The 17500-nt window shown below is 30.8% G+C and overlaps 1 protein-coding gene across 1 annotated transcript in view; it reads right to left on the reverse strand.

Annotated features, from left to right (window-relative positions):
- Positions 1-17500, reverse strand: part of LOC137626305 (alpha-(1,3)-fucosyltransferase C-like) — a 22831-nt gene that overhangs the window by 4078 nt on the left and 1253 nt on the right. Inside the window, exons 2-8 of the mRNA XM_068357376.1 lie at positions 15126-15185; positions 14339-14436; positions 11002-11305; positions 9235-9407; positions 5254-5382; positions 3709-3834; positions 529-717 (exon numbers count right to left, since the gene is read on the reverse strand). Coding sequence (XP_068213477.1) covers positions 529-717; positions 3709-3834; positions 5254-5382; positions 9235-9407; positions 11002-11305; positions 14339-14436; positions 15126-15140 — 1034 coding nt within the window. The 5' untranslated portion in view covers positions 15141-15185. The remainder of the gene's footprint in view (positions 1-528; positions 718-3708; positions 3835-5253; positions 5383-9234; positions 9408-11001; positions 11306-14338; positions 14437-15125; positions 15186-17500) is intronic.

The raw sequence follows: 17500 nt of genomic DNA on the forward strand, positions 1-17500 counted from the left end.
GTCTAATAAACAAATTATTAAGTTCCTTTTCTATGTAGGTTCACATCGGCATACAAACAACCTTAAATTTTCCACGTTATTATTATTATTATTATTATTATTATTATTACAATTATTATTATTATAATTATTGTTATTATTATTATTATTATTATTATTATTATTATTATCATTATTATCATTATTAGCTAAGCTACAACCCTAGTTGGAAAAGCAAGATGCTATAAGCCAAAGGGCTCCAATAAAGAAAAATAGCCCAGTGAGGAAAAGAAATAAGGAAATTAATAAACGATATGAGAAAAAAATAACATAAAATTCTAAAATCAGTAACAACATTAAAACAGATATTTCATATATAAACTATAAAAAGACATAAAAACCTTTCCTGCAACTTTAAACTTTTGAAGTTCTACCTATTCAAGTGGTAATGTAAAAACAGGAAATATATGCAACACATTAAGTTTGCTATAATTATTAGTCTGCTAGTTCAAACAACTGAGAAAAACATAATCAAAAGCAGTGACTCACCGAAGAACGTTGAATATTTTTTCCGTTGCATAATCCTTGCAGAGGGTGTTCTCAAAAGCAAAGTAGAACTTGTAGTCCCGTTCCAGCAAGTCGTAGCACTGACCATAGCCATGTTTCTTGGTGCATGAAAGCGTCCCGCACTTTCCGTATACATCGATCTTAATCCATTTTTGAAGCGTTCCAACTAACCTAAGCATATCAAAATAGATCCTATTAGTATTGGGGAAAATACCAATGTAAATACAAAAGCGTACAAAGATGGAGATCCTAAGGAGTATAGCCTGCAAATTTTCAAATATGAACCCCTGAAATAATAATAATAATAATAATAATAATAATAATAATAATAATAATAATAATAATAATAATAATAATAATAAGCGTACAAAGCTGGAGAACCTGAGGAGTAGAGCCTACAAATTTTTCAAATCTGAACCCTCAGAAATAAAAATAATAATAATAATAATAATAATAATAATAATAATAATAATAATAATAATAATAATAAAAAGAATCCAATACTGTAGGTCTCCTTTTATTGAGCTATCCTTCATGTCTTCGAAAGGACTTAGAGAAGATAAGTCTGAAACCTCATTTTCCAACTGCCAATACTCATACTTATAAGGGTTGTTGTGGCCTAATTGGTAACGTCCTTAGTGTCTACAACCTTACCATCCTTGTGAGCTAATGTTAGGGGATTTGGGGAGACTATAGGTTTATCTGTTAAGTCATCAGCAGCAATTGCCTGGCCCTCCTTGGTCCTGGCTTGGGTGGAGATGGGGCTTGGGCGCTGATCATAAGCAATATGGTCAGTCTCTAGGGCATTGTCCTGCTGGCTATGTCAATGTCATGTCCCTTGCCTCTGCTATTCATGAGCAACATTTAAACCTTTAAACTGCCACCCTTACATCCATATTCCTTTAAAAGTGAATAACATCGTGAAGTATTCAATCATTGACCAGGCTGACATGAGTCTTTTTATTGTTTATATATGACATATATGTTTTTGACATTAATAGTTTATATAGGACAGATCTGCTTTGACGCTGTTACTGTTTTTAGAATGATATATTGTTAATTTATTCTCATCATTTATTTATTTCCTTTCCTCACTGTGCTATTTTTCCCTGTTGGAGCCCTTGGGCTTATAGCATCTTGTTATTCCAACTAGGGTTGTAGCTTGGCTAGTAATAAAAATAATAATAATACCATAATCCAGACCAAATATGCCTTCAGTATTATAATATTAACTTGCTTTGACCGATAGTTTTTTTGAGCATCTAACAAGGCCACTAAAGTGTGTAAACTACTTTATGAATGTACAGTACAGTAAATTTGTATTCCTTAGGATAAGATTTACAAATTTTCAATTAATCATGACATGCAAGAGAGAGAGAGAGAGAGAGAGAGAGAGAGAGAGAGAGAGAGAGAGAGAGAGAGAGAGAGAGAGAGAGAGAGAGAGAGAGAGAGATTATTCACTGAAGTAACAAGAAACTGAGACTATTGCCTTTATTTTAATCTTGATGCTCCCGTCTTACTACAGTGATCAAGTTTATTCACAAACATAATGTTCTGAAAAATATATCATGATATTGTACTGTAAGTCACCTGAAAACATGATATATTTTACGTTTTCACCATCTCATTACGAAGCATTTTATTTTGTAGTCTTTAATTTTGCTGTAGCACTAACCGCATCATCCTGCTTTACCGAAAAGTATCAATTCCAAAAACACTTTCAAAAAAACGCATTAAAAATTTTATTTCATGCAGGTGTTAAGAATCTCATTTATAACGGTGTGTAAAAGCAATCCTGCATAACCAATAAAAAACTTTGAATCATTCAACCTTGAGTTTGATTTCATCTTCATGTCATCAGTTTTCCCTTTAAGTTTATCCTTTTTAATTATTTAACTTTGTTTCGCTGATGTTTTCCCACCCTGTGTTAGTCAAGAATGAGACCCAAGAGTCTACTTAAAACCCTATATGGTTTGATTTCATCTTCATGTCATCAGTTTTCCCTTTAAGTTTATCCTTTTTAATTATTTAACTTTGTTTCACTGATGTTTTCCCACCCTGTGTTAGTCAACAATGAGGCCCAAGAGTCTACTTAAAACCCTATATGATTATTGATGTCAATTGCTGTCATCTCAGCAGTGAAGTCAGCTAATACTCTTCATATTATTAAAGTTCAACCCTGAATATGATTCCATCTACATGTCAAGAAGTTTCCCTTCCAGTAAACAAGAATGACACCCAAGAGTCTACTTAAAACTCTACATAATAATTTATGCTAATTACTGTCATCATCTCAGAGGTGAAGTCAGCTAATAGTCTTCATAATATTAAAGTGACTATCGTAGAATTGGACCTATAAACCTGTCTCGGTTAATTTCTCTCATGAAACAGTTTTGGTGGAAATGCACTTTCTAAAATAATTACAGAAGAAATTTAAACATATTCCTAGAAAAAGGGGGATGAAGTATTACATGTTACGACCTCGTGGTAATGTTTTATAAAGTTTATAAATTAAATGAAAAAATCAGAATCATTGACATTTGTCTATAATATTCTAAAAGGAAGACTGAACTTGATATGAGCAAAGAATGGATGGAACCTGGACCCAAAAAGACAAATAGGTCATAATGTTAAGTCAAAGTGAATATTTCATCCTATGGATAATATTAGGAATAAAAGATAAAACAAATTGATAAAGAAAAATCAGAGAAAATATAAATATTTTCTTAATATAATCAAGTATGAACACAGGATATTTTATCAAATGCTAAGAATTCTATTGATAGATGAAAAACACAATGCAATAAGTATGATAAACTCTTATTATAACCATATTAGATTTTCATTATATTCGATTATCATTAATATCATTATTACTTGCTAAGCTACAACCACAGTTGGAAAAGCAGGATACTATAAGCCTAGGGGCTCCAACAGGGAAAATAGCCCAGTGAGGAAAGGAAACAAGGAAAAATAAAATATTTTAAGAGTAACAAAATTAAAATAAATATCTCCTATATAAACTATATAAAGTTTAACAAAACAAAAGGAAGAGAAAAAAGATAGAATAGTGTGCCCGAATGTACCCTAAAGCAAGAGAACAGAACTTTGAAAAAAGGAAAATGATGAATGATTTCAAGATATTTTGATTTCACTACTTACACTCCTCTGCCAGATTTCGTTTTGCAGTTCGAGACAAACCAGGCAGCTAACTTAGTCTTTCCAGAAGCATAATTCTTATCAAGAGGCATAGCCTTAGGTATACGACGTCGATAAACTATGTCAAACCTGCAAATTAAAATAAAATTATTAATCAGCATTACAAACCACCCCTTATTTGTATAAAGAAAAAACGTAAACGTAATTTTAATCGGAAATTATTCGTAAAAATCTACTGTTCTCAGCTGTATTTCAGTAGAATACACGTGACCGCAAATTTTACCCTACTTTGTTATTATCTTTTACGATTTGGTGACCGTAATATCACTCCTTTACGTCAATATATCCATTTTTAAAAAGGCAAATGCCTGGCAACATTTATTCCAGGATTTTTACCGTTTTTACGGCAACTTTTCAAGTGTATATAAAGTAGTTTTTAAAATATTATCATTTCATAGAAACTCATAAACACCATATTACTACTAAAGAGCTATAAGATCCTTTGACTGGCCAGAAAGTACTATATTGGATCCCTCTCCCTGGTTACAGATCTTTGCCTACACATACACCGAATACTCTGGCTTATTCTTTCCACATTCTCCTCTGTCCTCATACACTTGACAACATTTGAGATTACCAAACAATTCTTCTTCGCTTAAGGAGTTAACTAAAGGACTGTAATTGCTCAGTGTCTACTTTCCTCTTGGCAAGGGTAGAAGAGACTCTTATATTATGGTTGTCAGCTCTTCTAGGAGAAGGCCACTCCAAAATCAAACCATTGTTCCCCAATCTTGGGTAATGCCAGAGCGTTACAAGGTTTTTGGATGTTTGCTCTTCGGTAGAGGGATTTGATGATATTGTATGATATTGTATGACTTATTCTTGAACTCGTTTACCGTGTTACTGAGAGAGAGAGAGAGAGAGAGAGAGAGAGAGAGAGAGAGAGAGAGAGAGAGAGAGAGAGAGAGAGAGAGAGAGAGAGAGAGAGAGAGTTATAAGTATTTTGGATGTCTCAAAGACTTTTTAGTCCATGCAGGGAGACTCCATTTGCTCTTAGGCAGAGCTTTTTGGTTAGAAAATTTAGAGTTCTTATTGTCAAACTTATTCTTGAACTCGTTTACCGCATTACTGAGAGAGAGAGAGAGAGAGAGAGAGAGAGAGAGAGAGAGAGAGAGAGAGAGAGAGAGAGAGAGAGAGAGAGAGAGATACAAGGATTTTGGAGGTCTCAAATACTTTTTAGACCAGCCGGGGAGACTCCATTTACTCTTTGGTAGAGCGATTTGGTTAGAACATTTAGAGAGTTTTTATGGTCTTGTCTAACTAATTCTTGAACTCATTTACCGTGTTACTGAGAGAGAGAGAGAGAGAGAGAGAGAGAGAGAGAGAGAGAGAGAGAGAGAGAGATTCAAATCACATTAATATAATCAAGGTTAAAATGAACGAAAGAGGGAAATAGAAATAAAATTCACCTTACCTAACAAGACTAAATTCAAACTATAAATAACGATTAAATAAATATATATATATATATTTTTTTTTTCAACTTACGGATGATAGAAATCAGAGTCGCGCCTGTAATTGAAGGTCCAGTTGAAGACATTCTTGATTCTCTTCAAATTAAAATACATATGTGCAGGCGATTCCAGAATCCAAAGTACGTATCTGGTATGCGGTGACCTGTTAATTTTATGAAAATTAGAAGGAAATTACTTTTATATTACGGAAATTAGAAAGAAATTACTTTTACATTACGGAAATTAGAAAGAAATTACTTTTATATTACGGAAACTAGAAAGTAATTACTTTTACATTACGGAAATTAGAAAGAAATTACTTTTATATTACGGAAATTAGAAAGTAATTACTTTTACATTACGGAAATTAGACAGAAATTACTTTTTATATTACGAAAATTAGAAAGAAATTAATTTTTATATTCCGGAATTAGAAAAAAATACGTTTTTATACTACGGACATTAGAAACAAATTAGATTTTTATATTAAGGATATTAGAAAGAAATGATTTTTTTTATATTACGGAAACTAGAAAGAAATTACTTTTTCTATTACGGAAATTAGAAAGAAATTACTTTATAATATTACGAAAATTAGAAAGAAATTACTTTTTAATATTGCAAAGATTAGAAAGAAATTACTTTTTTATATTAAGGAAATTAGAACGAAATTTCGTTTTCTACACTACGAAAATTAGAAAATTACTTTTTTATATTACGAAAATGAGAAATTACTTTTTTATATTACGAAAATTAGAAATTACATTCTTATTTCACGAAAATTAGGAAGAAATTACTTATTTATATTACGAAAATTAGGAAGAAATTATTTTTTATTACTAAATTTAGAAAGAAATTACTTTTTTATAATACGAAAATTAGAAAGAAATCATTCTTTATATTATGAAAATTAGAAAGAAATTACTTTTTTTATATCACGAAATTTAGAAAGGAATAATTCTTTCTTATATTACGAAACTAAGAAATTACTTTTTTATATTACGAAAATTAGGAAGAAATTACTTTTTTATAATACGAAAATTAGAAATAAATCACTTCTTTATCTTATGAAAATTAGAAAGAAATTACTTTTTTATATCACGAAATTTGGAAAGGAACTAATTTTTTATATTACGAAACTAAGAAAGAAATTACTTTTTTATATTACGAAAATTAGAAAGAAATTACTTTTTTTATATTACGAAACTAAGAAAGAAATTACTTTTCTTTTAATCTCATGCTGAAGCTTTTATCTGGGCAACCAATATCATAATATATATATTCTAAAGACAAAGTAAATGTATTATTATTATTATTATTATTATTAATATTATTATTACTATCCAAGATATAACCCTAGTTGGAAAAGCAAGATGCTTTAAGCCCAAGGACTCCAACGGTGAAAAATTGCCCAGTGAGGAAAGGAAATGAGGAAATATATAAACAATGAGAAAAAATTAGCAATAAATTATTCTAAAAACAGTAACGACATCAAAACAGATATGGCATACATAAACTATAAAAAGACTTATGTCAGCCTGTTCATCATAAAAACATTTGCTGAAAGTTTGAACTTTTGAAGTTCTACTGATTCAAATACCCGATTAGGAAGATCATTCAAAAACTTGGTCAAAGCTGGAATAAAACTTTTACAATACTGTATAGTATTGAGCCTCTTAATGGAAAAGGCCTGACCATTAGAATTAATTGCCTGCCTAGTATTATGAACAGGATGGAACTGTCCAGGAAGATCTGAATGTAAAGGATGGTCAAAATTATGAAAAATTTCTTGGATGAAAATAACAACTTGAAGAGATTGTTCATAACACTGTGAATAATGACAGACAAAAGGTAAAGTATAAAACGAATATAAAACTTCAATAATCGTGGACTGAAATTGCCTATGTAATTTTTCGTTAGATTTAAAGTGACTGACAACTGAAAAGATCGTAAAATGACTTTTTCAATTTTCCGAGCCTGGATCTTAAAACTAATTTTTAAAAATACATTGACAGTCGGATCCACGTTTAAATTTCAGGATTCTCTCCCCGATCTAATGCATTCTTCAGTGGTCTATATGTTTACTTGTCGGAGATGTAATCTCGGAAAATTATGTGGGTTCCACAAAAAGACTAGATGCTCATCAGGGAGTTAGCCATAGAACTGGATGTGGGCTCAACACTTCAGAGTTCTCAGCCATCCGAGAACATACAACTAAATGAAATGCCAAATGTATTAGAGTCGTTAGTAATTAAAGAACACACTCCTCAACTGAACAGCCAATTATCCTCTGTTCCCCTCCACATCGCTTAAGCCGGCAATTATGGACTTTTCTTTTTCAATGCTGTCCTTCAAATAGTCACTCAGTTCTCTGGTTTAGTCAAGAAAGGTATTCTAAGAAAATTTTATCATTATTTGTGTATTTCATTTATAAGATACTTTTCTTTTACTTAATTTAATTTTATTTCATGTATTTACTTGTATCTATGCATATAACTTTAATTTCAAACTGGTTTGTAATTTATATTGAATTATGTTTTTACTGAGCTTTGCTTACAATATTTTATGTCTTTTTTAGCCTTGATAATGGGATGAGCCCCGAAACGTCGGCATCAATAAACATGAGAGATGTTGTCCAGACTCTACGTTCTCCCATTTATTCTATATCTGAAGCTCGCCATGAGCAACGACCTACCTCAATATATATATATATATATATATATATATATATATATATATATATATATATATATATATATGTATGTATGTAATATATATATATATATAATATATATATATATATATATATGTATGTATGTAATATATATATATATATATATATATATATATATGTATGTAATATATATATATATATATATATATATATATATATATACATACAAACATATTTAAATATATATATATATATATATATATATATATATATATATATATATATATATATCAGCCATAACTAAGACAAAGGCCTCAAACATGTTTTTACACTATCGTCTGTTTAATGGTCTTTCTATACCAGTCAATGCCCGCAAATTTTCTTACCTCATCAATCCATCGTCCTTTCTTCCTCCCCTTGCCTCTTTTGCTATTTCTAGGGTCCCATTGTGTTATTCTTAATGCCCATCTATTATCTGTCATTCTCATTACATGTCCTGACCATGTCCATTTCTTTTTCTTACATGTTAGAATATCCTCTACTTTAGTTTGCTCTCGTATCCATGTTGCTCTCCTTCTTTCTCTTAGTGTTATTCCCATCATTATTCTTCCCATAGCTCTTTGAGTTGAAACTAGCTTATGTTCTAAGGCATTAGTAAGCTCCACGTTTCTGATACATACGATAAAACAAGTAGAACCATCTCATTAAATACTTTACTTTTTCGAGAGAGCGGCATTTTAATTTTCATAATCTCATCTTGTTTTCCAAAAGCTTTCCGTTCCATGCTTATCCGTCTTTTAATTTAGGTATCATGTCTTGGGGAAACACTTACTCCCTGTCCTAAACAATCTCTATAGTTTTATCTTAGTTTTACTCATATTCATTTTCAGGCCCACATTTCTAATATCTCTATTCAAATCTCCTCTCATCTTTTGCAATTCTTTCCATGATTCACTAAAAATAACTATATCATCTGCAAATCTTAAGTTCTTACAGTATTCCCCAATCATATTAACATATAATGTATATATATACATATATATACATATATATATATATACATATATATATATATATATATATATATATATTATATATAAATTATATATACATATATATATTATATATATATATATATATACATATACACACACATATATATATATATATATATATATATATACAGTATATATATATATATATTATATATACATATATACTGTATATATATATATATATATATATATATATATATATATATATATAGTATATATATAATGTTCATGATAATAGCTCATTGAATAAGACTATATGAAAAAGGCATTTCTCAAAGGCACCTACCTCTGGGGAGGGAGAGATTTGTCGTCTGACCTGGCGTGCCAGATTAATGCATCAATTTCCTCCAGGGGAAACAAGGTGCGGTTCCCTGTAGCGAAGCAAGTGTTAACGCGACACTTAGCCTCAATGAAAGGATCTCGACCAAAGCCAAAGTAGAAGTGTTTGTTACCAAAGACCTGTTTTTGTGTGAAACAACATAAAACTGATGGAGAAATTAAACAGGCAATAGAAAAATACATTTATTATTATTATTATTATTATTATTATTACTTGCTAAGCTACAATCCTAGTTGTAAAAGCAGGATGGTATAAGCCCCGGAGCCCCCACATGGAAAATAGCTCAGTGAGGAAAGGAAAAAAGGAAAAATAAAATATCTTAAGAACAGTGACAACATTAGAATAAATATTTCCTATATAAACTATTAAAACTTTAACAAAACAAGAAGGGAAATAAGATAGAATAGTGTGCCCGAGTGTACCCTCAAGCAAGAGAACTCTAACCCAATACAGTGGAAGACCATGGTACAGAGGCTACGGTACTACCCAAGACTACAGAACAACGGTTTGATTTTGGAGTGTCCTTCTCCTAGAAGAGCTGCTTACCAAGAGGAAAGTAGCCACTGAACAAATACAGTGCAATAGTTAACCCCTTGAGTGAAGAAGAATTGTTTGTTAATCTTAGTGTTGTCAGGTGTATGAGGACAAAGGAGAATCTGTAATGAATAGGCCAGACTATTCAGTGTGTGTAGGCAAAGGGAAAGTGAACCATAACCAGAGAGAAGGATCCACTGAAATACTGTCTGGCCAGTCATGCAAATAATACGATAAATATATCTAGTGTTTTGGATTATATAATGTTCAATAAGAATATTAGTCATAATCGTACGTTAGATACCTCTTCTTATTTTACGTTATTTGGTACACATTCACTAGTAAACATTAATTTCTATAATATTTTTTTGATGGCCGATGACGAAGAGAATTGTTATGATTAAATTAGTTACAAAAAATATTTGGTGTATGTTTATTTTATTTAACGCATTGTTATATTTTTTACAATAAATTAATTGTTTAGAATTCATATAAAAATAACTAAAAACAAACAAAATAATAGAAACCTTTTTTTGCGTGAAATATAAACCTGGTTGGTTAATCACAAGAGAATAGCATATCGCAATACAACTAATTCTTATATGAAGTGCTAGCTACAAAAAAAATACATTTAATGACTTTGAATATTTTAATAATTCATGTCAAGCCAAAGCTTGAAATTAAAGGAGTATTTAATTCTAAAGAAAAAGGAGTATCAGTATTATGCAAATGAATTGTGAAAAATATATGAAAATAAGAGACCATTCCAAAATTAAATTTAAAAAAAAGAAAAAGAGAAAAAAAAATTTCTAGTTCTTCACTGGCCTTAAAGAAAAATATACGAAAATAAGAGTTCATTCCAAAAGTAAATTAACTCGCTTTTGAAAAAAAAAAGAGAAAAAAATATCTGTACAGTACTTCACTGGCTTTATGTATGAATCCCCCGCCCCCCCCCCCCGCCCCCCAAGGCCTGAAATAAAACAAGGCCTTAATTCCAAAGAAAAACTCGACTATCAGTAATATGCAAATACCATTAGAAAAATATACGAAAATAAGAGACCCTTCCAAAAGTATATCACCTCGCTTTAACAAAAGAAATAAAAAAATTTCTACAGTACTTCACTAGCTTCAAGTATAAATCCCCCCCCCCCCCCCTCCCAATGAATGAAATCCACTCACCTCATTCCAAAATACTATCTTCTTGAGAGGGACCTTCCCATTTTCTCCAGCCTCTGAGAAATTCTTGACCGAGCTCTCAACCGTAACATTATTTGGTGCCGTGTCGAAGTGGGTTGCATTTAGTTCATCGAAGGGCAAAAAAGAATCGCCAATTCCTCTCAGAGGCAACAAACTACTGCTAGAAATATTCCATATTGGTGGAGAAATGGAAGTTTTCACAGGCTCCTCTGTTGTGACTTCGTCGGATAACACTCCCGGAAAGAATTTAAAGGAACCAACATAGTTACGGTTGCCTTTGTCATTCCTGGGGGACATTCAATGTCTAAATTGTGTTTTCGAAAACATTTAATTCACATTCTTAAAAACTACTTCATTATGTTTTCAAAGATTCAATGTCTAAATTGGGTTTTCGAGAACATTTAATTCACATTCTTAACTATTTCATTATGTGTTCAAAGATTCAATGTCTAAATTGGGTTTTCGAGAACATTTAATTCACATTCTTAACTATTTCATTATGTTTTCAAAGATTCAATGTCTAAATTGGGTTTTCGAGAACATTTAATTCACATTCTGAAAAATACTCCAATATGTTTTCAAAGATTCAGTGTCTAAATGGGGTTTTCGAGAACATTTAATTCACATTTTGTAAAACTACTTCATTATGTTTTCAAAGATTCAGTGCCTAAATGGGGTTTTCGAGAACATTTAATTCATATTTTGTAAAACTACTTCATTATGTCTTCAAAGATTCAATGTCTAAATTGGGTTTACGAGAACATTTAATTCATATTTTGTAAAACTACTTCATTTTGTTTTCAAAGATTCAGTGTCTAAATTGGGTTTTCGAGAACATTTACTTCATATTTTGTAAAAACTACTTCACTTTGTTTTCAAAGACTCAACAACGTCTATATTGGGTTTTCGAGAACATTCAATTCATATTTTATAAAACTATTTAATTTTGTTTTCAAAGATTCAATATCTAAATGTGGTTTTCGAGAACATTTAATTCACATTCTTTAAAACTATTTCATTTTTTTTTCAAAGATTCAATGTCTAAATGGGGTTTTCGAGAACATTTAATTCACATTCTTTAAAACTACTTCCTTGTGTTTTCAAAGATTCAGTGTCTAAGTGGGGTTTTCGAGAACATTTAATTCACATTCTTTAAAACTACTTCCTTGTGTTTTCAAAGATTTAGTGTCTAAGTGGGGTTTTCGAGAACATTTAATTCACATTCTGTAAAACTATTTCATTTTGTTTTCAAAGATTCAATGTCTAAATGGGGGTTTCGAGAACATTTAATTCACATTCTGTAAAACTATTTCATTTTGTTTTCAAAGATTCAATGTCTAAATGGGTTTTTCTAGAACATTTAATTCACATTCAGTAAAACTATTTCATTTTGTTTTCAAAGATTCAATATCTAAATGTGGTTTTCGAGAACATTTAATTCACATTCTTTAAAACTATTTCATTTTTTTTTTAAAGATTCAATATCAAAATGGGGTTTTCGAGAACATTTAATTCACATTCTTAAAAACTACTTCCTTGTGTTTTCAAAGATTCAGTGTCTAAGTGGGGTTTTCGAGAACATTTAATTCGCATTCTTTAAAACTATTTCATTTTGTTTTCAAAGATTCAATGTCTAAATGGGGTTTTCGAGAACATTTGATTCACATTCTGTAAAACTTCTTTATTTTGTTTTCAAAGATTCAATGTCTAAATGGAGTTTTCGAGAACATTTAATTCACCTTCTGTAAAACTATTTCTTTTGTTTTCAAAGATTCAAAGTCTAAATGGGGTTTTCGAGAACATTTAATTCACCTTCTGTAAAACTACTTTATTTTGTTTTCAAAGATTCAATGTCTAAATAGGGTTTTCGAGAACATTTAATTCACCTTCTGTAAAACTATTTCATTTTGTTTTCAAAGATTGAATGTCTAAATGGAGTTTTCGAGAACATTTAATTCACCTTCTGTAAAACTATTTCATTTTGTTTTCAAAGATTCAAAGTCTAAATGGGGTTTTCGAGAACATTTAATTCACCTTCTGTAAAACTACTTTATTTTGTTTTCAAAGATTCAATGTCTAAATAGGGTTTTCGAGAACATTTAATTCACCTTCTGTAAAACTATTTCATTTTGTTTTCAAAGATTGAATGTCTAAATGGGGTTTTCGAGAACATTTAATTCACATTCTGTAAAACTATTTCATTTTGTTTTCAAAGATTCAGTGTCTAAGTGGGGTTTTCGAGAACATTTATTTCACCTTCTGTAAAACTACTTCCTTGTGTTTTCAAAGATTCAGTGTCTAAGTGGGGTTTTCGAGAACATTTAATTCACCTTCTGTAAAACTATTTCATTTTGTTTTCAAAGATTGAATGTCTAAATGGGGTTTTCGAGAACATTTAATTCACATTCTGTAAAACTATTTCATTTTGTTTTCAAAGATTGAATGTCAAAATGGGGTTTTCGAGAACATTTAATTCACCTTCTGTAAAACTATTTCATTTTGTTTTCAAATATTCAATGTCTAAATGGGGTTTTTGAGAACATTTAATTCACCTTCTGTAAAACTATTTCATTTTGTTTTCACGGATTCAATGTCAAAATGGGGTTTTCGAGAACATTTAATTCACCTTCTGTAAAACAATTTCATTTTGCTTCCAAAGATTCAATGTTTAAATGGGGTTTTAGAGAACATTTAATTCATATTTTGTAAAACTACTTCATTATGTTTTCAAAGATTCAGTGTCTAAATTGGGTTTTCGAGAACATTTAATTCATATTTTGTAGAACTGCTTCATTATGTTTTCAAAGATTTAGTGTCTAAATTGGGTTTTCGAGAACATTCAATTCACATTTTGTAAAACTATTTAATTTTGTTTTCAAAGATTCAGTGTCTAAATTGAGTTTTCGATAGCATTTAATTCACATTCTGTAAAACTACTTCATTATGTTTTCAAAGATTCAGTGTCTAAATTGGGTTTTCGAGAAATTTAATTCACATTCTGTAAAACTACTTCATTATGTTTTCAAATTTTCAATGTCTAAATGGGGTTTTCGAGAACATTTAATTCACATTCTTAACTATTTCATTATGTTTTCAGAGATTCAATGTATAAATGGGGTCTTCGAGAACACATTTAATTCACAATGAATTGGACTTCAATACAAGCATGAAGGTTTTCAATTTCAGACTGATTTTTTTCGCAAATACTTCTGACTTTTGCTCTCTAACTTACCGAATAATGTGAAGACAGTATCAATTTACAAGGAATTTTTAAGAACATAGTATTTCAAAAAATGCAAATAGGAAAATTATTACTTACGAAATAAAAAGGCTTTTTTCCGGTTTTATTTTCCCACTTTTATGTATGTGGTGGAATGTGCCAATTACCCCAAAGACCACCAGGATGATATAAAGTTTCTGTGGAAGAAAACAGATTTACTGATAATATTTTCATATCATAATTATCATTATTATTACTACCTAAGCTACAACCCTAGTTGGAAAAGCAAGATGCTATAAGCCCAAGGGTTCCAACAGGGAAAAATAGCCCAGTGACGAAAGGATATAAGGAAATAAACAAACGTAAGAAGTAATGAAAAATTAAAATAAATCATTTAAAAAAACATTAAGACAGATATTTGATATATAAACTATAAAAGGATTTGTATAAGCCTGTTCAACATAAAAAAACATTTGCTGCGAGTTTGAACTTTTTCTATATATCTATATATCTAACAAATAACTATAACAAATATCATAAAGCATCTTTGAACAATAGAGAGAGAGAGAGAGAGAGAGAGAGAGAGAGAGAGAGAGAGAGAGAGAGAGAGAGAGAGAGAGAGAGAGAGAGAGAGAGAGATATGGCTCTCCAAGGACCAGTCCTAATTAATTTGTTGTTTGGAGGCAAAAAATCACCATAAACATCAATGAAGGAAAAATACAAAATAGAAAGTAAACTAAAAAATAAATATATTTTATCCAACCAGGGTTGTAGCTTAGCTAGCAATAATAATAATAATAATAATAATAATAATAATAATAATAATAATAATAATAATAATAATAATAAGCAACATTAAAAATAATAAGGTATTAATGATATTCACCAGACTTTTTCTCATTATTAGACAGCTGTGAGGACTTCTCTGATCAAAGCAGCTCCAATTCTGTCGAGGAAAATAAAATAAAGGGAAAATCAATTCATGTTTATTCAAGTAGCATCTGTAATTATTCTTTATATTTTTTAACATCCTAAGATACCCTTCACCAAAACCCATTCTTTCTTTCGCCGAAGATACTTTTAAAAGACTGCATAATATTCACGTACGATCAGAGTTTAAACTTGACCATGTTGCTGCTTTTTACCTTAGATTACCTTAATTTTTTCCAATTTCCTTAGATTTGAAGCTAGTAAACCCGAAATTACCTTAGTATTACCTTGAAAATTACCATGAAACGATGAAAATAACCTCAAACTAAGGTAATTACCTTGTAAGTTTTAACCCTGCGTACAATACCACTACCAATGTTTACTTTGACTTGTTGTTTCAGATTGCCTTGGCCCTTACAGCCAGGCACGGGCTCTTGCGCACTTGCAGTCCGTAACTTTGACTTGTAATATCAATGCGCGTATAATTTTGCCCATAATGCTGGAATCACTGGGCTATTTTCCGTTTTGGAGCCCCTGGGATTATAGCATCCTGCTTTTCCAACTTGGGTTGTAGCTTAGCAAGTAATAATAATAATAATAATAATAATAATAATAATAATAATAATAATAACAATAATAATAATAATAATAATAATAATAATAATAATAGTCACTTCTTGCTCGAGGTTTTCGCGAACCTCCAGCCGATGTTTGCGAGCGAAAGTGTTGCAGCGTCACACTACGATCTCACGGTTCGAAGAGAACTTAGGAAAAAGTTGAACAAAACCGATCAGCTAATATCATCATGGCGCCCAGAAATTTTTTAACTGTTTCAGTAATATGAATTATCGTTATATTACGTGAATTAAAGAATCCGACAATTACCAGAAGAACAAAACAGATATTTATTATTTATTGAGGCTTGTTGGGTTCAAGATTGCCAAGCAAAAACCACGTCCTATCTGCAGCAGCCATCTTGTTTGTTTACATCCAAAGTCAAGTTCGCTGCTTCCCGTCCAGTTGGGAAGCAAATATTTGGAGCAACAAGCTCTCGTGTTTTCCATTTTGGGCAGTAACGGAAAAGCCTAGTGTGATTCCAGCTTAGCGTATGACTCTAAATAAGGCGCCACATGGCCCAAATGAATGCCTCCAACTCAAAACAAAAATACACGAATAAAGTGAATTCAATCGAGTGCGAAGACTATCAGATCTCTTACCAGTCCGTTGGCAAAGTGTTCTCTAATGAATAGCCCTCCAGTTGAAGGATATGTTATACATAACTCCACGAAATTTATAATTTTTGTACATGAGTGACCGTTACTTTGTGCACACTAACATTGTGATAGTGTTTCATACTTTGTACGTATTATCTGTACTTTCATAGTGTTGTGATATATCAAAGATGAATTGTGAATGATATGGTCTTCATCACCTTCCTAATGATAATATGTCCCTTTCCCAGTTACTGGTGGATTGTAGCAATGAAGAGAAAACGATAATAAGAACAATAGAAAAAGTTAATTACAAAATTAACGCCACTGAGGCAGCAATCACTTTCAATAAAACCTGCTTAAAAGAGGGTCTACTCCCGAAATATAATAATAATAATAATAATAATAATAATAATAATAATTTCCTCTACTCCCTCCCACCTTATTTGACTCCATAATATTGATTACTTTTGTGGCTAAATTTCTCCACATTCATCTCCATATTTAATTATCATCTATATTTACTAAAACTCAAACCTTATAAGCCTAGGATGTACCACTATCCATTCTTCCTCTTACCTTTACAATCAATATCCTCTTCCATCTACGTTTTTTCTTAAAAGTCTCTTTCTCCGGTATACAGTACATATAACTATATTCTGAATACTATCTATTCCCAGCAACTCATTCCGAAAATATTTTCACATAGTTACCTCCATTCTCATTATCTCCGTGAACTCTATACCAAGTGCATCAAGAACATAGCCTTTTACTCTGTCATTTACCTTTGCATTCCCTAAACAAATCTTTAGAGTTTTCTCCATTTTCATTGACTCTATGCCAAGTGCATCAACAACATAGCCTTTTGTTCTCATTTACCTTTGCATTCCCTAAACAAATCTTTACAGTTTTCTCCATTCTCATGAACTCTATGCCAAGTGCATCAACAACAACAGCCTTTTGCTCTGTCATTTACCTTCGCATTCCCTAAACAAAATCTTTTTCTCCTACTACAACTACACTCAATCTCCCTTCCAACTCAAAACATTGGCGCTCTTAGACTGATCCCCCCAAAAAATCCCATCGTTACAGCCGCCACTTTTTCATTAGTTATACATAT

Source organism: Palaemon carinicauda, chromosome 33 (genome assembly GCF_036898095.1).
Source record: "Palaemon carinicauda isolate YSFRI2023 chromosome 33, ASM3689809v2, whole genome shotgun sequence".
NCBI lineage: Eukaryota > Metazoa > Arthropoda > Malacostraca > Decapoda > Palaemonidae > Palaemon > Palaemon carinicauda.